This window comes from Dendropsophus ebraccatus, chromosome 14 (genome assembly GCF_027789765.1).
Source record: "Dendropsophus ebraccatus isolate aDenEbr1 chromosome 14, aDenEbr1.pat, whole genome shotgun sequence".
NCBI classification, from domain to species: Eukaryota; Metazoa; Chordata; class Amphibia; order Anura; family Hylidae; genus Dendropsophus; species Dendropsophus ebraccatus.
The window spans coordinates 76,941,933-76,961,311 of record NC_091467.1 but is presented as its reverse complement, the minus strand read 5'-3'; the positions used below and the strand labels follow the sequence as shown (position 1 = coordinate 76,961,311).

General features: G+C 54.1%; 1 protein-coding gene across 1 annotated transcript in view; it reads right to left on the bottom strand.

Annotated features, from left to right (window-relative positions):
* Positions 1-19,369, bottom strand: part of RPRD1B (regulation of nuclear pre-mRNA domain containing 1B) — a 39,666-nt gene extending 20,297 nt beyond the window's left edge. Inside the window, exons 1-3 of the mRNA XM_069953611.1 lie at positions 19,132-19,369; positions 6,564-6,693; positions 4,869-5,005 (exon numbers count right to left, since the gene is read on the bottom strand). Of these exons, the coding sequence (XP_069809712.1) occupies positions 4,869-5,005; positions 6,564-6,693; positions 19,132-19,282 (418 nt within the window). The 5' untranslated portion in view covers positions 19,283-19,369. The remainder of the gene's footprint in view (positions 1-4,868; positions 5,006-6,563; positions 6,694-19,131) is intronic.
* Positions 19,370-19,379: the final 10 nt, after the last annotated feature.

The following is a 19,379-nucleotide window of genomic DNA, read 5'->3' as shown; positions in this document are numbered from 1 at the left end:
TGGGGTCAGGTATGGGGTCGGCACCTCCTTGCTCCCCCGGGCACCGCTCTCTCTCGCACAGGAATCCTCCCTGTCACATATATCTGCTGTCAGTGTCCCGGGCAGAGCGTCACACATGGCGCACGTCCAGAACTGTACACAGTATTCCAGATGTGGCCTCACCAGAGCTCTATACAGCGGGATCACAATCTCCTCTTCCTACTGGTTATACCTCTAGCTATACAGCCCAGCATACCATTATATATATAGCCCAGCATACAATTTGCTTTCCCCACCGCCTGGTTGCACTGGTGACTCATTTTAAAGTGTCACTGTCGTGAAATTTTTTTTTGCAGACATCAATAGTCCAGGCGATTTTAAGAAACTTTGTAATTGGGTTTATTATCCGAAAAATGCATTTTTATCATGAAAAAGCAGTTTGAAGCTCTCCCCCGTCTTCATTGTTCTCCTATGGAGAGAGCTAAAGAAAAGACCAAAACAGGACAACAAAGAGTTAATCTACAAATCCCTCACGGGATATCTCCTGTGACAGTCACCAGTGACCTGTCTGAGCTCGGATTACAGCTGTCACCCAGCTCTGTGCCTGTAATCCTCTGTTATCTGCTTTCTGCTGCCGGCTAACTCCCTCCTTCCTCCTCCCCCCTCCCCTCTCCATAGAGCAGACAGGGGACGTCTCCTGCAACAAGTCACAATTTTCAGATTTTTTGGAGTGGATGAAAGTGGAAGGAGGGGGGGGACCTGGGAAAAGGCTTTTTACATGCAGATAATGGCAGATTTGGCTAATAAACCCAATTACAAAGTTTCTTAAAATCGCCTGGACTATTGATTTCTGCAAAAAAAAAAAATACGACAGTGACTCTTTAAGGCTGTCAGATTTCATTACCCCTAAATCCTTCTCTTCTGAAGTCTTTTCCAACACAGTACTGCTGATGTGATACTCGGATAGAGGATTCCTCCTCCCCAAGTGCATTATTTTACATTTGGAAACGTTGAACTTCAATTTCCACTGTTTGGACACTTATCTAGCAAAGCTAAATCATTCTCCATATTACTGACACCTCCAGGAATATCAACCCTATTGCACACTTTTGTGTCGTCAGCAAACAGACAAACTTTACCCACCAACCCTTCTCCTATGTCACTATCATTACCTACCAACCCTTCTCCTATGTCACTATCCTTACCCACCAACCCTTCTCCTATGTCACTATCCTTACCTACCAACCCTTCTCCTATGTCACTATCCTTACCTACCTGCCCTTCTCCTATGTCACTATCCTTACCTACCAACCCTTCTCCTATGTCACTATCCTTACCCACCAACCCTTCTCCTATGTCACTATCCTTACCTACCAACCCTTCTCCTATGTCACTATCCTTACCTACCTGCCCTTCTCCTATGTCACTATCCTTACCTACCAACCCTTCTCCTATGTCACTATCCTTACCCACCAACCCTTCTCCTATGTCACTATCCTTACCTACCAACCCTTCTCCTATGTCACTATCCTTACCTACCAACCCTTCTCCTATGTCACTATCCTTTCCCACCAACCCTTCTCCTATATCACTATCCTTACCCACCAACCCTTCTCCTATGTCACTATCCTTACCTACCAACCCTTCTCCTATGTCACTATCCTTACCCACCAACCCTCCTCCTATGTCACTATCCTTACCTACCAAACCACCTCCTATGTCACTATCCTTACCTACCAACCCTTCTCCTATGTCACTATCCTTACCTACCAACCCTTCTTCTATATCACTATCCTTACCTACCAACCCTTCTCCTATATCACTATCCTTACCCACCAACCCTTCTCCTATGTCACTATCCTTACCTACCAAACCACCTCCTATGTCACTATCCTTACCTACCAAACCACCTCCTATGTCACTATCCTTACCTACCAAACCACCTCCTATATCACTATCCTTACCTACCAACCCTTCTCCTATGTCACTATCCTTACCTACCAAACCACCTCCTATGTCACTATCCTTACCTACCAAACCACCTCCTATATCACTATCCTTACCTACCAAACCTTCTCCTATATCACTATCCTTACCCACCAACCCTTCTCCTATGTCACTATCCTTACCTACCAACCTTTCTCCTATGTCACTATCCTTACCCACCAACCCTTCTCCTATGTCACTATCCTTACCTACCAACCCTTCTCCTATGTCACTATCCTTACCCACCAACCCTTCTCCTGTCACTATCCTTACCCACCAAACCTTCTCCTATGTCACTATCCTTACCTACCAACCCTTCTCCTATGTCACTATCCTTACCTAACAACCCTTCTCCTATGTCACTATCCTTACCTACCAACCCTTCTCCTATGTCACTATCCTTACCTACCAAACCTTCTCCTATATCACTATCCTTACCTACCAAACCTTCTCCTATATCACTATCCTTACCTACCAACCCTTCTCCTATGTCACTATGCTTACCCACCAACCCTTCTCCTATGTCACTATCCTTACCTACCAACCTTTCTCCTATGTCACTATCCTTACCCACCAACCCTTCTCCTATGTCACTATCCTTACCTACCAACCCTTCTCCTATGTCACTATCCTTACCCACCAACCCTTCTCCTGTCACTATCCTTACCCACCAACCCTTCTCCTATATCACTATCCTTACCCACCAACCCTTCTCCTATGTCACTATCCTTACCCACCAACCCTTCTCCTATGTCACTATCCTTACCTACCAACCCTTCTCCTATATCACTATCCTTACCTACCAACCCTTCTCCTATATCACTATCCTTACCTACCAACCCTTCTCCTATATCACTATCCTTACCTACCAACCCTTCTCCTATATCACTATCCTTACCCACCAACCCTTCTCCTATGTCACTATCCTTACCTACCAACCCTTCTCCTATGTCACTATCCTTACCTACCAACCCTTCTCCTATGTCACTATCCTTACCCACCAACCCTTCTCCTATATCACTATCCTTACCTACCAACCCTTCTCCTATGTCACTTACAAACATATTAAAAAGAATAGGCCCCAGAACAGACCCTTGAGGCACACCACGTGTAACCAGTCTCTGCTCGGAATATTCACCATTAACAACAACCCTCTGACATCTATCCTTCAGCCAACCACAAATCCACTGAACTATCCAGGGATTAATAATATATAATATTATATATAATACAGACTGGCAGCACATCTCTGCTCTCTGCCATGGTGAGAGCTCAGTACACGGTGGTTTCGGAGCGCAGCCCACGCCTGACCACTTGTCCAAACAGCTGCTATCCCCGGGCGGACATGCAGGGGTGTGAGCGGGGGACGCTGCTATATTTAGTCCTGATATAACATTCCTCTCCAGTATATTCAGATAGGAGGAATAAATATAGTGTCAGACAGCACAACCGCGGGTCTTAAAGGAGCCCTCCATTATATTTATTACAAAGTCCACCAGCCGGATCGGGGCAAGCGTCCACCAGCCGGATCGGGGCAAGCGTCCACCAGCCGGATCGGGGCAAGCGTCCACCAGCCGGATCGGGGCAAGCGTCCACCAGCCGGATCTCATTTCGTTGATAATGGGAAAAATATAAAATCATTTACAGAAATGTCAATTTACTTACACATTCCCAGGAGGAACAACGTGGAATACCGAATATTACCGCTGGTTATTGGCAGAACTAGTAAGAGTATATAATCCCTTCATCCCCAGCATTAGTAGGGATATATAGTCCCTTCATCCCCAGGATTAGTAGGGATATATAGTCCCTTCATCCCCAGGATTAGTATGAGTATATAGTCCCTTCATCCCCAGGATTAGTATGAGTATATAGTCCCTTCATCCCCAGGATCAGTATGAGTATATAGTCCCTTCATCCCCAGGATCAGTATGAGTATACAGTCCCTTCATCCCCAGGATTAGTAGGGATATATAGTCCCTTCATCCCCAGGATTAGTAGGGATATATAGTCCCTTCATCCCCAGGATTAGTAGGGATATATAGTCCCTTCATCCCCAGGATTAGTAGGGATATACAGTCCCTTCATCCCCAGGATTAGTATGAGTATATAGTCCCTTCATCCTCAGGATTAGTAGGGATATATAGTCCCTTTATCCCCAGGATCAGTATGAGTATATAGTCCCTTCATTCCCAGGATTAGTAGGGATATATAGTCCCTTCATTCCCAGGATTAGTAGGGATATACAGTCCCTTCATCCCCAGCTATAGAAGAGAACACATGGCTGTAAGCTGAGCGGCTCGGTCTCCCGGTCCCGGTGCGGTTTGGGCCGCGCATACAGCAATATCCTTCAGTTTGTATCAGAGTGTACAGTAAGAGGATGACATCCATAATCGCCCCCCCCCCCCCAGACGGAGGATTTACAGAAGAACGTCAGCCGAGAGGCACAAAGAGAACAATGCTAATAACTGGCTCTCCGGGACATGGCCGACTTCTGAGCGATGAGCAGCAAGCTGGAAAGTGAGAAGGTAAACTACTTCTGAGCGATGAGCAGCAAGCTGGAAAGTGAGAAGGTAAACTACTTCTAAACGATGAGCAGCAAGCTGGAAAGTGAGCCTCCAGATTACACGGCAGGGATAGCCAGCCAGCAGGGATCGCCAGCCAGCAGGGACCGCCAAGCCAGCAGGGACCGCCAGCCAGCAGGGACCGCCAGCCAGCAGGGACCGCCAGCCAGCGGAGGGCAAACCAACCAACACATTTACACAATGTAGTCAGTACAGAGCTGAAGGCTGATCCACCACAACTATATATGTTTACACACACACACGGGCAGCGCTGCCGCTCACATCCAATGTCTCAGGAAAACCAGGGAGGGGCGATGGGGTCGCTGAGAGGCGGGGTACCTGGAGTTTCCCGGGGGCTATCCTCTCCATCGATCGCCAGTCTGATCTGCTGGATGAAGTCGGCGGTGTAGACGCTGCGCTCCTGCCAGATGTGTAGTAACCTCTCCAGGGGCTTCCGGCATCCGTCATCTGCTTCACTGCAACCAATGGATGGACATGTTATAGCCGGGGACAGAAAGGAAGATACAAGAAGATTACAGGAAGGGGGGGGAGAGACAACGGGGAAGAGGAGAGACAACGGGGAAGAGGAGAGACAACGGGGAAGAGGAGAGACAACGGGGAAGAGGAGAGACACAACGGAGAAGAGGAGAGACACAACGGAGAAGAGGAGAGACACAACGGAGAAGAGGAGACACAACGGGGAAGAGAGACACAACGGGGAAGAGAGACAACGGGGAAGAGGAGAGACAACGGGGAAGAGGAGAGACACAACGGGGAAGAGGAGAGACACAACGGAGAAGAGGAGACACAACGGGGAAGAGAGACACAACGGGGAAGAGAGACACAACGGGGAAGAGAGACAACGGGGAAGAGAGACAACGGGGAAGAGAGACAACGGGGAAGAGAGACAACGGGGAAGAGAGACAACGGGGAAGAGAGACAACGGGGAAGAGAGACAACGGGGAAGAGAGACAACGGGGAAGAGAGACAACGGGGAAGAGAGACACGGACGGGGAGGAGACAGACACGAGAGAAGGGGGGGGGGGAGACAACGGGGAAGAGAGACACGGACAGGGAGGGGGAGGAGAAACATGAGAAGGGGGAGGAGACACGGACAGGGAGGAGGAGACACAATGGGGAGGAGGAGACACAGACACGAGAAGAGGGAGGAGACATGACAGGGAAGAGGGGGTGAGGAGAGGAGAAAAGGGGGGGGGGGGTGAGGAGAGGATACCCCTGGGTCAGATTAACTATAGGAAAGGCAAGGCTACTGCAAAGGCAAAGTTACTGCTATACATATATAAATTATACTAATAAAAAAAACAAAAAACACACACATCCATAGCTATAATGAGGAATATATGTATACACGTGTGCGCTGCATTTCCTTTGGGGTGTGCGGTCAGGCATCATGATTTGCAGATATCCCTCTGATCACAGAGAATTCTAAGTGGTTCCGCAGCAGTGAGGGAATCGATAAGAATGGAGATGTGTATTAGCGCCCGGACGGCACAGCAGGTATACCGTGTATGTGGATTCTAAGGGTTAAGTTACCCCCCTCCCTCCTGTAGATGAAGCTGCCGCGCGCTGTGCTGATATACGGCCTTGAGTATGAGCCTCGCTCGCTGAGACCTGGATCCTGTGATTTATGGCAGAGTTGTTAGCTGCCAAATGCTGTTGGCGATATATTATCTCGCACTTCCTCCTCAATTCCGAGTGGGTGATCGCTGCATCATAATCCTGCATAAAAATCTAATATAAAATCATGGAGCAAATGGCCTGCGCCACGGCAGGGATCTATCTGTGCAGCCGCCCTGGACGCCGGATACATCGCTCCATCAGGATCGGATATATAAACGGCTTATTAGTATCCAGGATTATATAAAACATGACACCGTCTTGCAGAAACAGCACCCCCTCCCCGTCCTCAGGCTGCGTGCGGTATTACAATTCAATTCGCGCCCCCTCCCCTCAAGATACTGGTGACCACCAATACACTTGGGAAACCCCCAACCTTACAAATGGTGTCTGTACCTGGACACATGCGAGAAGGCGTCAAGAAGAACTTTCTCAAATTCGCGCGTGAACTCGGGTCCCTTGCGTTTACTGTTCTGAATGACATCATTGGCCAGATAGAGGAACGTCAGCTTCCGACTTGGTTTTGCTGGAAAACAAAAGGGTTAATAGTATCAGCGAATGTAGAATGGCGGATCTTCTGCTCCAGTTATAGCTCCCCCTACAGGAGGATTGTGGGGGGAGCAGCAGCCGGCAGCTCTTCTCCCTGCGGTGCAGAGAAGTCATCATCATTCTCTAGAAAACACATTATAGTCGTCTGTGTGCCGGGGTGGGAGAACCACATGGAAGCCAAATGACAAGCAAACAGATGGCGACAACAAGGGAAGCGACGGAACAGCTCCGTACATGAGAGCGTGTAAAAACACAACATACACACACATAGTACTGACATAAAAGGACTAGTCTGTGACCAGCTGATGAGTTACACTACAATATAGACAGTAAGTGGGGGAGATGGGGCTTACTGATGCTCTGGGATCTCAGCAGGGCAGAGGATCCATCATACAAGCAGCCCTGGTCTGAGCAGTGATCTGCTAGCGACCATGGGTGGGCATACTAGCAGCCCTGATCTAAGCAGTGATCTGCAAGCGACCATGGGGGGGGCATACTAGCAGCCCTGATCTAAGCAGTGATCTGCAAGCGACCATGGGGGGGGCATACTAGCAGCCCTGATCTAAGCAGTGATCTGCAAGCGACCATGGGGGGGGGATCATACAAGCAGCCCTGGTCTGAGCAGTGATCTGCAAGCGGCCATGGAGGGAGGGGGGGGGGGGGGGCATACTAGCAGCCCTGGTCTAAGAAGTGATCTGCAAGCAACCATGGGGGGGGGGATCATACAAGCAGGCCTGGTCTGAGCAGTGATCTGCAAGCGGCCATGGAGGGAGGGGGGGGGCATACTAGCAGCCCTGGTCTAAGAAGTGATCTGCAAGCGACCATTGGGTGGGGGGGGATCATACAAGCAGGCCTGGTCTGAGCAGTGATCTGCAAGCAACCATGATCACTGGGGGAAGTAAGAATTAGATTAACATGTACATAGCAAGAACACAAGTATTTACACAAGGTACAGCTGTCCGGAAGTTTATAGGCGGTCAGAGATTACAGGAAAGCCTTGATTTACCTTTCAGGCACAGTGTGGGCCCTTAGGAGGAAGCAGACAGGCTCAGCTTGCCTTCATACACACCATAAAACTAACTAAGCTCCTCCCTCACTTCCTGTGTTCTGTCTTGGTCTCTCTGCTGCTTTAGACAGAGTTTCCCTAACAACAGACAGGAAATTGTGACCTCTAGTGGCCAAGACTTTGGAGCATTTTGGACGTGGCTTTTGGGTTTATAAATGCAGAGACAGTGACAGTGTCCATTTTACCTTTTGCTCTATAATACACCGTATAACGGAAGCTTTTATTTTTGGTGCCATTGCAACGTCCGAAAGCCCAAACTGATCTCTGTATACAGACATCTATTAGACGCGTATCCCTGGATGTAGCTATGGCAGCCATGATAAAAGCATGCATTCTAGTGCCGGCCGTGTCGGCAGAACCGGAGGACGATGCACAATAGACGCGAGGGTTTATATTATGGACGTGGCTTTTGTGCTTTTTTATAGTTATATAATTAACCGGCTTTATCTCTGGATACGGCTCTTGTGCCCCTTTAAGAGGTCTATGTACGGGCGCTGTTGAGGCAATTGAGCTGTGAATGGCGGAGGCGTTGTGTGACTGCCATTAGCGGCACATTGTATGGTGATTACACCGGATGCACCGGAGTCCAAGTGTCACCGACGCTACTTGATTCATCAAATGTTACGGAATGATTGCAGCGATTGTATTACCAAGGCAACCTCCTGCACATTACCGAGCGAGCCATATTAAGGGCCATTAGGAGGAGGAATTATGTGGATTGAGGACGATACGTATAATACTGAGTGGTTGGCGCATCGCTCGCCTGAGCGGTCACTGAATCCGTAAGTGTGCGGAGGATGATTGTGCATTCATCAGGAAGGGTCGGGATGGCGGATACAGAAGAGGAGATTTACCCCTCCTCACAGTAAGACGGGCGGCACCGGGTAGTGAGACCCCCAGGCTGGACGTTACTGCAGTTTGTTATAAATGTCGGCACTTTGGCTAGGGGTCTCTCTGCAGTGACTGGTGGGCCCCTACGGGGGTGGTGGCGCAGCTTAGAGATGGGCACAGCTGGAGCATGCGCGATACACAGCGGTTATAGGGCTGCATCCAACTTCTTCAGCCACAAGGAGTAAAATTACACAATCTGGAGCATGTTCCAGGCCCTATGGTATACACCGTATGTACAGAGAACCACACTGGCACTCAGAGGGCAACGACGCTCTAAAACGGATCCATCAACTCTAGATCATGCCCAGAGCTCGAGGAGGCAATGCCAATCTCTGGACCACCTCTGGGTCCCCTCTGCCACCATCATTCAAAGGTCACACATGCTCCATTACACAGGGAGATGTGAGGCCAAAACTTTTTTTTTTATCGCAGGTCCGAACGTTGGAATCCACTGATAAACAAATGTTTACAGTGTCTCCGGCCCAGACCTGCACAGTGACATATCCACCACCAGATGTAGTATACAGGTAGAGAGGCACTGCCGACCGCCACACAGACTCTTAAAGGGGCCTACTGAACGGCTGCAGGCAGAGTTTATAAGGTTTCATGACATTTATCTGCCGTCACCAGGCGAGGAGGGGTTCCTAGCATCGACGCTTATCAGCGACCTGCGTGGGGGGGGGGGGGGGGTATCTGTCAGTATCTGCAGAAGACGCTGATGCCATTAGATACGTGGATGCTCGGCATACTGCAGACATGGTGCAGAATTACTTAATTGGAGGAAAACATAATCACGTTAAAAACTGCAGTTGTAATTTGTGATGTGGATTTTCAGGGGGGGGGGGGGGGGCACCCCACCCCCAGGTCTCTTTACCCGGTCCTGCACAATAACACCCACATAATTCTCCGCATCTCCCGTGTCAACCAGCAGTGACCTCCGGAGCAGACATCAGTATGAGGCGTCTGCCAGTTGTGAGAATCTAGGAGCCCAGCACGCCCCCCCCCCCCACCTGCAGGTTATTCCTCGGTGGGTTTATAGTCAGCACGTAGCCCGTCCGAGGGGATTCACAGCGATAAAAGTTTGGCCACAACTACAATGGGTCTCTGGCTGCAGCATCTGTTGAGCTGAGGTCTGGAGAACAGTCGTCTGGCGGGCAGGAAGCTCCGAGGCTCCTTCACAAATGGTAATGGGATCCGAGCGGCCAGGTGTTCACTGGGAACCGTTCCCACTTCTCAAAACACATTGGACTTTGATCGTTTTATTGAAATACAGTGAAATAATTTAGAGAAAGTCAATGCGCCAAGAACCGCGTCACTAGTAATAACGTCCACGGATCAAGTGATGTTCTACTCCAAAGGAAAGACCAAATCCAACTGGTGTCCCTGCCAACCAGACTTCATGAATTGTACGAGAGACTAAAGCCGGCCATACAAACCTTATTAACGCTGAGACACAACAACTCTAGCAAGACCAGATGGTCTCCTCTATTGTGTATCGGGATAGCGCTCCTGAGACGACATCGGAGAGAATAATCGGACTGTAGACCGTCAACAGCTGCCAAATAGTGACCGCCATTCCTCCCGACCTCTCGGCTCAGGCCAAGCATGGACATGTCCTTCATGGAGGGAGGGGGGGGGAACCCCTCACAACTCAAGATTATTCTCTCTCACATCATCATCATCTATCGGAGGAGAGTCAGGAGGTCCCCCTCACTAGGGTAGATGGCAACCTTAGGATTACAAAATGGCCGATCCTTCTATTCCCTGATATCTCTTGAAGGGTAGTTGGGGGGTTCCCACACACATAAGATGCTCGGCCGGCCTCAATGACTATAATACATATAGAACCTTGGAATTACAACATACCCCATCACTTTTTCAGTGGACATTATCTATTGGAGGAAGTTGGGGGCTCGATCCTTTGGATTATAACATGTCCAATCCTTCCGTTCTCCAGGAGGTCAATATAGACTATGCCTGTATCCATGTTTTTCAGGACTCCTTATGACTGCATCCAACTTCTTCAGCCATCGGGAATCAAACACCAAACGTTCGTCAAGTTCGCTCATGGCTAGTCGTGAGGAATAGATGTCTGAGCGCTATCTCTAGAAGGTGTGGCCAGCAATGAGGAGTTTTCTTTCTCCTTGTATTGTGACACGATGCCTAGCCCACTTAGGGGGCATTAGATGGAACTCTCAGATTGGGCCAGGTAAAGGCTCATCGTATCAGGGTGATTGTGCTGGATTAATGGTGCAGCCCGTTATTTTCATCCCCGTCAATAAAAATGATGTCCAGGCCTGTCCCAAAGACTTGAATGGCAGGCGTTTTCTCGTTGTCTATGTACAGCCCCCTTGTGAGGTCATCAGGGAGGAGAATGGGGCCATAGAAACCCATGTGTGACATTTCCACCTTCTCCGGATCTAGAACACGGATTACGCGCCTGATCACCATCCTGTATGACTAGTAGTGACCTGATCTGAAAAGAACACAATGTCTGCCATAGCTGGATGTATAAGATCCCAGGGAACCCTCGGAGACCCTGTCCTCATCTGCACTGTGGCTTCCCTAATAATGGAAGCGACAACCATCTGCCTGATCCGGTGCAGGACGGACACCAGCAGCAGCTTCCCCACCGACCGCACTGACTGCCCGCAGCGCAACGTTACAATGGAGTCTGTGACCGAGCGGCTGAACCAGATGTGAACACCGCCTAAGGCCCAGAGCCGACTGAACGTCTGACTGGAGTTTCCATTAGTCTTCCCACCCGATGTTGCTTATTTATTAGAAGGAACATAATGAGCGCGGATTCCTCATTACCTCCGCTGCATGACAACACTGACAGCTCCGAGCCATAAGGGATCGGGGGCGGACAGTTACACTGACAGCAGCAGAGACTGAGGGAACTGGCGTCAACACTGACAGCAGCAGGGACTGAGGGATCAGGGGCCAACAGTAACACTGACAGCAGCGGGGACTAAGGGGGGGGGCGGAGTGTTACACTGACAGCAGTGGGGACTAAGGGAACTGGTAGCAACAATGACAGTAGCTGGGACTGAGGGATCAGGGGCCAACAGTAACACTGACAGCAGCGGGGACTGAGGGATCGGGGGCCAACAGTAACAGTGACAGCAGCAGGGACTAAGGGATCGGGGGCGGAGTGTTACACTGACAGCAGTGGGGACTGAGGGAACTGGTAGCAACAATGACAGTAGCTGGGACTGAGGGATCGGGGGCCAACAGTAACACTGACAGCACAAGGGACTGAGGGATCGGGGGCCAACAGTAACATTGACAGCAGCGGGGACTAAGGGATCGGGGGCGGATTGTTACACTGACAGCAGTGGGGACTGAGGGATCGGGGGCCAACAGTAACACTGACAGCAGCGGGGACTGAGGGATCGGGGGCCAACAGTAACACTGACAGCAGCGGGGACTAAGGGATCAGGGGCGGATGGTTACACTGACAGCAGTGGGGACTGAGGGATCGGGGGCCAACAGTAACAATGACAGCTGCGGGGACTGAGGGATCTGGGGCCAACAGTAACACTGACAGCAGCGGGGACTGAGGGATTCGGGGCGGATTGTTACACTGACAGCAGCGGGGACTGAGAGAACTGGTGGCAACACTGACAGCAGCGGGGACTGAGGGAACTGGTGGCAACACTGACAGCAGCGGGGACTGAGGGAACTGGTGACAACACTGACAGCAGCGGGGACTGAGGGAACTGGTGGCAACACTGACAGCAGCGGGGACTGAGGGAACTGGTGGCAACAATTACAGTAGCGGGGACTGAGGGATCGGGGGCCAACAGCAACACTGACAGCAGCGGGGACTGAGGGATCGGGGGCCAACAGTAACACTGACAGCAGCGGGGACTAAGGGATCGGGGGCCAACAGTAACATGGACAGCAGCGGGGACTAAGGGATCGGGGGAGGATTGTTACACTGACAGCACCAGGGACTGAGGGATCTGGAGCCAACAGTACCACTGACAGCACCAGGGACTAAGGGATCGGGGGCGGATTGTTACACTGACAGCAGCGGGGACTGAGGGATCAGGGGCGGATTGTTACACTGACAGCAGCGGGGACTAAGGGATCTGGGGCCAACAGTAACACTGACAGCAGCGGGGACTGAGGGATCGGGGGCGGATTGTTACACTGACAGCACCAAGGACTGAGGGAACTTGGGCAACACTGACAGCAGCGGAGACTGAGGGATCGGGGGCCAACAGTAACACTGACAGCACCAGGGACTAAGGGATCGGGGGCGGATTGTTACACTGACAGCAGCGGGGACTAAAGGATCAGGGGCCAACAGTAACACTGACAGCAGCGGGGACTAAGGGAACTGGTGGCAACACTGACAGCAGCGGGGACTGAGGGAACTGGTGGCAACACTGACAGCAGCGGGGACTGAGGGAACTGGTGGCAACACTGACAGCAGCGGGGACTGAGGGATCGGGGGCCAACAGTAACACTGACAGCACCAGGGACTGAGGGATCGGGGGCGGATTGTTACACTGACAGCAGCGGGGACTGAGGGAACTGGCGGCAACACTGACTGCACCAGGGACTGAGGGAACTTGTGGCAACACTGACAGCACCAGGGACTGAGGGATCGGGGGCCAACAGTAACACTGACAGCAGCGGGGACTGAGGGATCGGGGGCGAATTGTTACACTGACAGCACCAGGGACTAAGGGATCGGGGGCCAACAGTAAGTGTCCATCTCAGTCTCCTGACCTCAGTTACATTGAGCCTCTCTGGGGAGATCTCCAGTGCGCAGATCATGCAGGACAGGAATTTACAGGAACCAAGAAGAATGGGCGACCCCAGACAAAGGAGGCCCCCCCGCCCCCAGACAAAGGAGGCCCCCCCGCCCCCAGACAAAGGAGGCCCCCCCGCCCCCAGACAAAGGAGGCCCCCCCGCCCCCAGACAAAGGAGGCGCCCCCAGACAAAGGAGGCGCCCCCAGACAAAGGAGGCGCCCCCAAAGGAGGCGCCCCCAGACAAAGGAGGCGCCCCCAGACAAAGGAGGCGCCCCCCAGACAAAGGAGGCGCCCCCCAGACAAAGGAGGCGCCCCCCAGACAAAGGAGGGCCCCCAGACAAAGGAGGGCCCCCAGACAAAGGAGGCCCCCCGCCCCCAGACAAAGGAGGCCCCCCCGCCCCCAGACAAAGGAGGCCCCCCCGCCCCCAGACAAAGGAGGCCCCCCCGCCCCCAGACAAAGGAGGCCCCCCCGCCCCCAGACAAAGGAGGCCCCCCCGCCCCCAGACAAAGGAGGCCCCCCCGCCCCCAGACAAAGGAGGCCCCCCCGCCCCCAGACAAAGGAGGCCCCCCCGCCCCCAGACAAAGGAGGCCCCCCCGCCCCCAGACAAAGGAGGCCCCCCCGCCCCCAGACAAAGGAGGCCCCCCCGCCCCCAGACAAAGGAGGCCCCCCCGCCCCCAGACAAAGGAGGCTCATTAGAGGTCAGGTCATTAGTGCAGGGGCTATGCCAGAGTCAGGAGGCCGCCATACAGGCTGACCCCCTCAGTGACTCCAATGTGGACCTGTAAGTGTATATTAGCCCATGGATAGATGGGAGCCATCATCATGTCCGTACACAGACCTGCTGTACCACCATAGTCCTTTCCAGCACTGAGATACAGGGTAAGAGAGCCTCAAGTGTCCAGGTACCTGGCAATAGATGGAAAGCAACAAACTGGTGATGGCTGTCCAGGCATGCTGGGAGTCACCAGGGCCTGCTGGGAGCTGTAGTACAGCAGAGTGTAAACACTGCCAAACCAAAACTCCCAGAATGCCCTGTGCCTGCAACAGCTGAAGAACAGCAGATGGGGAAACTACAACTCCCAGCACTGTCCGGGCCGGCCGGGAGGTGTCAGGTATCAGTGCCTGCCGGGAGGTACCAGTGCCTGCCGGGAGGTGTCAGGTATCAGTGCCTGCCGGGAGGTGTCAGGTATCAGTGCCTGCCGGGAGGTGTCAGGTATCAGTGCCTGCCGGGAGGTGTCAGGTATCAGTGCCTGCCGGGAGGTGTCAGGTATCAGTGCCTGCCGGGAGGTGTCAGGTATCAGTGCCTGCCGGGAGGTGTCAGGTATCAGTGCCTGCCGGGAGGTGTCAGGTATCAGTGCCTGCCGGGAGGTGTCAGGTATCAGTGCCTGCCGGGAGGTGTCAGGTATCAGTGCCTGCCGGGAGGTGTCAGGTATCAGTGCCTGCCGGGAGGTGTCAGGTATCAGTGCCTGCCGGGAGGTGTCAGGTATCAGTGCCTGCCGGGAGGTGTCAGGTATCAGTGCCTGCCGGGAGGTGTCAGGTATCAGTGCCTGCCGGGAGGTGTCAGGTACCAGTGCCTGCCGGGAGGTGTCAGGTACCAGTGCCTGCCGGGAGGTGTCAGGTACCAGTGCCTGCCGGGAGGTGTCAGGTATCAGTGCCTGCCGGGAGGTGTCAGTGCCTGCCGGGAGGTGTCAGGTATCAGTGCCTGCCGGGAGGTGTCAGTGCCTGCTGGGAGGTGTCAGGTATCAGTGCCTGCCGGGAGGTACCAGTGCAGTTGTACAACAGCTGGAGAGCACGGCTCCGATAGGAAAAGATAAAAGGTCACACTGCTGCCTCTCTATACCAGTATATACGGGGGGTAGATGTCATGCTGCTGCCCCTCTACACCAGTGTACATACAGGGGTAAGATGTTACACTGCTGCCCCCTGCCCCTCTACACCAGTATATACAGGGGGTAGATATCCTACTGCTGCCCCCTGACCCTGTATAGCAGTATATACGGGGGGGGGGGGGGCATTAGAGGTCCCACTGCTGCCCCCTGCCCCCCTACACCAGTATATACAGGGGGTAGAGGTCACACTGCTGCCCGCCTACACCAGTATATACGGGGGGTAGATGTCACACTGCTGCCCCCTGCACCAGTATATACGGGGGGTAGAGGTCCCACTGCTGCCCCCCTACACCAGTATATACGGGGGGTAGAGGTCCCACTGCTGCCCCCTGCCCCTGTATAGCAGTATATACGGGGGGTAGAGGTCCCACTGCTGCCCCCTGCCCCTGTATGGCAGTATATACGGGGGGTAGAGGTCCCACTGCTGCCCCCTGCCCCTGTTTAGCAGTATATACGGGGGGTAGAGGTCCCACTGCTGCCCCCTGCCCCTGTATGGCAGTATATACGGGGGGTAGAGGTCCCACTGCTGCCCCCTGCCCCTGTTTAGCAGTATATACGGGGGGTAGAGGTCACACTGCTGCCCCCTGCCCCTTTTTATCAGTATATACGGGGGTAGATCTCCCACTGCTGCCCCCTGCACCAGTATATACTGGGGGTAGATGTCACACTGCTGCCCCCTGCCCCTGTATAGCAGTATATACGGGGGGGTAGGTCACACTGCTGCCCCCTGCATAGCAGTATATATGGGGGGTTAGAGGTCCCACTGTTGCCCCCTGCCCCTGTATAGCAGTATATACGGGGGGTAGAGGTAACACTTCTGCCCCCTGCCCCTCTACACCAGTATATACAGGGGGTAGATATCCCACTGCTGCCCCCTGCCCCTGTATAGCAGTATATACGGGGGGTAGAGGTCCTACTGCTGCCCCTGTATAGCAGTATATAGGGGGGGGGGGGGGGGGGGGTAGAGGTCCCACTGCTGCCCCTGTATAGCAGTATATACGGGGGGTAGAGGTCCCACTGCTGCCCCCTGCCCCCCTACACCAGTATATACGGGGGTAGATCTCCCACTGCCTCCCTACACCAGTATATACGGGGGTAGAGGTCCCACTGCTGCCTCCCTACACCAGTATATACGGGGGGTAGAGGTCCCACTGCTGCCCCTGTATAGCAGTATATACGGGGGGTAGAGGTCCCACTGCTGCCCCTGTATAGCAGTATATCCGGGGGGTAGAGGTCCCACTGCTGCCCCCTGCCCCCCTACACCAGTATATACGGGGGTAGATCTCCCACTGCCTCCCTACACCAGTATATACGGGGGGTAGAGGTCCCACTGCTGCCCCCTGCACCAGTATATACTGGGGGTAGATGTCACACTGCTGCCCCCTGCCCCTGTATAGCAGTATATACGGGGGGGGGGGGGGGGGGGTAGGTCACACTGCTGCCCCCTGCATAGCAGTATATATGGGGGGTAGAGGTAACACTGCTGCCCCCTGCCCCTGTATAGCAGTATATACGGGGGGTAGAGGTAACACTGCTGCCCCCTGCCCCTCTACACCAGTATATACAGGGGGTAGATATCCCACTGCTGCCCCCTGCCCCTGTATAGCAGTATATACGGGGGGTAGAGGTCCCACTGCTGCCCCCCTACACCAGTATATACGGGGGGTAGAGGTCCCACTGCTGCCCCCCTACACCAGTATATACGGGGGGTAGAGGTCCCACTGCTGCCCCTGTATAGCAGTATATACGAGGGGTAGATTTCCCACTGCTGCCCCTGTATAGCAGTATATCCGGGGGGTAGAGGTCCCACTGCTGCCCCCTGCCCCCCTACACCAGTATATACGGGGGTAGATCTCCCACTGCCTCCCTACACCAGTATATACGGGGGGTAGAGGTCCCACTGCTGCCCCTGTATAGCAGTATATCCGGGGGGTAGATGTCACACTGCTGCCCCCTGCCCCCCCTACACCAGTATATCCGGGGGGTAGAGGTCCCACTGCTGCCCCCTGCCCCCCCTACACCAGTATATCCGGGGGGTAGAGGTCCCACTGCTGCCCCCTGCCCCCCCTACACCAGTATATCCGGGGGGTAGAGGTCCCACTGCTGCCCCCTGCCCCCCTACACCAGTATATCCGGGGGGTAGAGGTCCCACTGCTGCCCCCTGCCCCCCTACACCAGTATATACGGGGGGTAGAGGTCCCACTGCTGCCCCCTGCCCCCCTACACCAGTATATACGGGGGGTAGAGGTCCCACTGCTGCCCCCTGCCCCCCTACACCAGTATATCCGGGGGGTAGAGGTCCCACTGCTGCCCCCTGCCCCCCTACACCAGTATATCCGGGGGGTAGAGGTCCCACTGCTGCCCCCTGCCCCCCTACACCAGTATATCCGGGGGGTAGAGGTCCCACTGCTGCCCCCTGCCCCCCTACACCAGTATATACGGGGGGTAGATCTCCCACTGCTGCCCCCTGCACCAGTATAGCAGTATATACGGGGGTAGATCTCCCACTGCCTCCCTACACCAGTATATACGGGGGGGTAGAGGTCCCACTACTGCCCCCTGCCCCCCTACACCAGTATATCCGGGGGGTAGAGGTCCCACTGCCTCCCTACACCAGTATATACGGGGGGGTAGATCTCCCACTGCCTCCCTACACCAGTATATACGGGGGGTAGAGGTCCCACTGCTGCCCCCTGCACCAGTATATCCGGGGGGTAGAGGTCCCACTGCTGCCCCTGCCCCCCTACACCAGTATATACGGGGGTAGATCTCCCACTGCCTCCCTACACCAGTATATACGGGGGGTAGAGGTCCCAATGCTGCCCCCCTACACCAGTATATACGGGGGGTAGAGGTCCCACTGCTGCCCCCTGCACCAGTATATCCGGGGGGGTAGAGGTCCCACTGCTGCCCCTGCCCCCCTACACCAGTATATACGGGGGTAGATCTCCCACTGCCTCCCTACACCAGTATATACGGGGGGTAGAGGTCCCAATGCTGCCCCCCTACACCAGTATATACGGGGGGTAGAGGTCCCACTGCTGCCCCCTGCACCAGTATATCCGGGGGGTAGAGGTCCCACTGCTGCCCCTGCCCCCCTACACCAGTATATACGGGGGTAGATCTCCCACTGCCTCCCTACACCAGTATATACGGGGGGTAGAGGTCCCAATGCTGCCCCCCTACACCAGTATATACGGGGGGTAGAGGTCCCACTGCTGCCCCCTGCACCAGTATATCCGGGGGGTAGAGGTCCCACTGCTGCCCCTGCCCCCCTACACCAGTATATACGGGGGTAGATCTCCCACTGCCTCCCTACACCAGTATATACGGGGGGTAGAGGTCCCACTGCTGCCCCCCTACACCAGTATATCCGGGGGGTAGAGGTCCCACTGCTGCCCCCTGCCCCCCTACACCAGTATATCCGGGGCGTAGAGGTCCCACTGCTGCCCCTGCCCCCCTACACCAGTATATACGGGGGGTAGAGGTCCCACTGCCTCCCTACACCAGTATATACGGGGGGTAGATCTCCCACTGCCCCCCTACACCAGTATATACGGGGGGTAGATGTCACACTGCTGCCCCCTGCCCCTGTATAGCAGTATATACGGGGGGGTAGGTCACACTGCTTCCCCTGCCCGTGTATAGCAGTATATCCGGGGGGTAGAGGTCCCACTGCTGCCCTCTGCCCCCCTACACCAGTATATACGGGGGGTAGAGGTCCCACTGCTGCCCCTGCCCCCCTACACCAGTATATACGGCGGGTGAGGCTCTCGGGCACACGGGCAGGTGCATACCTCTCTTGAGCTCCCGCTGCCACACGGTGACTATGGAGGCGGCGTGTTTCCGGTGATGGATCAGCCACAGGGACAGGGTCTGCACGCTCTGCTGCGAGTTACTCAACTCCGAGAGTTTCTTCTCCAGGGCCGGCTCGGTAAATGACGCCATGACTCTCCGTTTGGGGGACCCCCCCCTTGGCCCAGCTCAAGATGGCCGCCTGACCTCTCACCCCGCAGCGGCGAGTCACGTGCTCCAAGATGAAGGG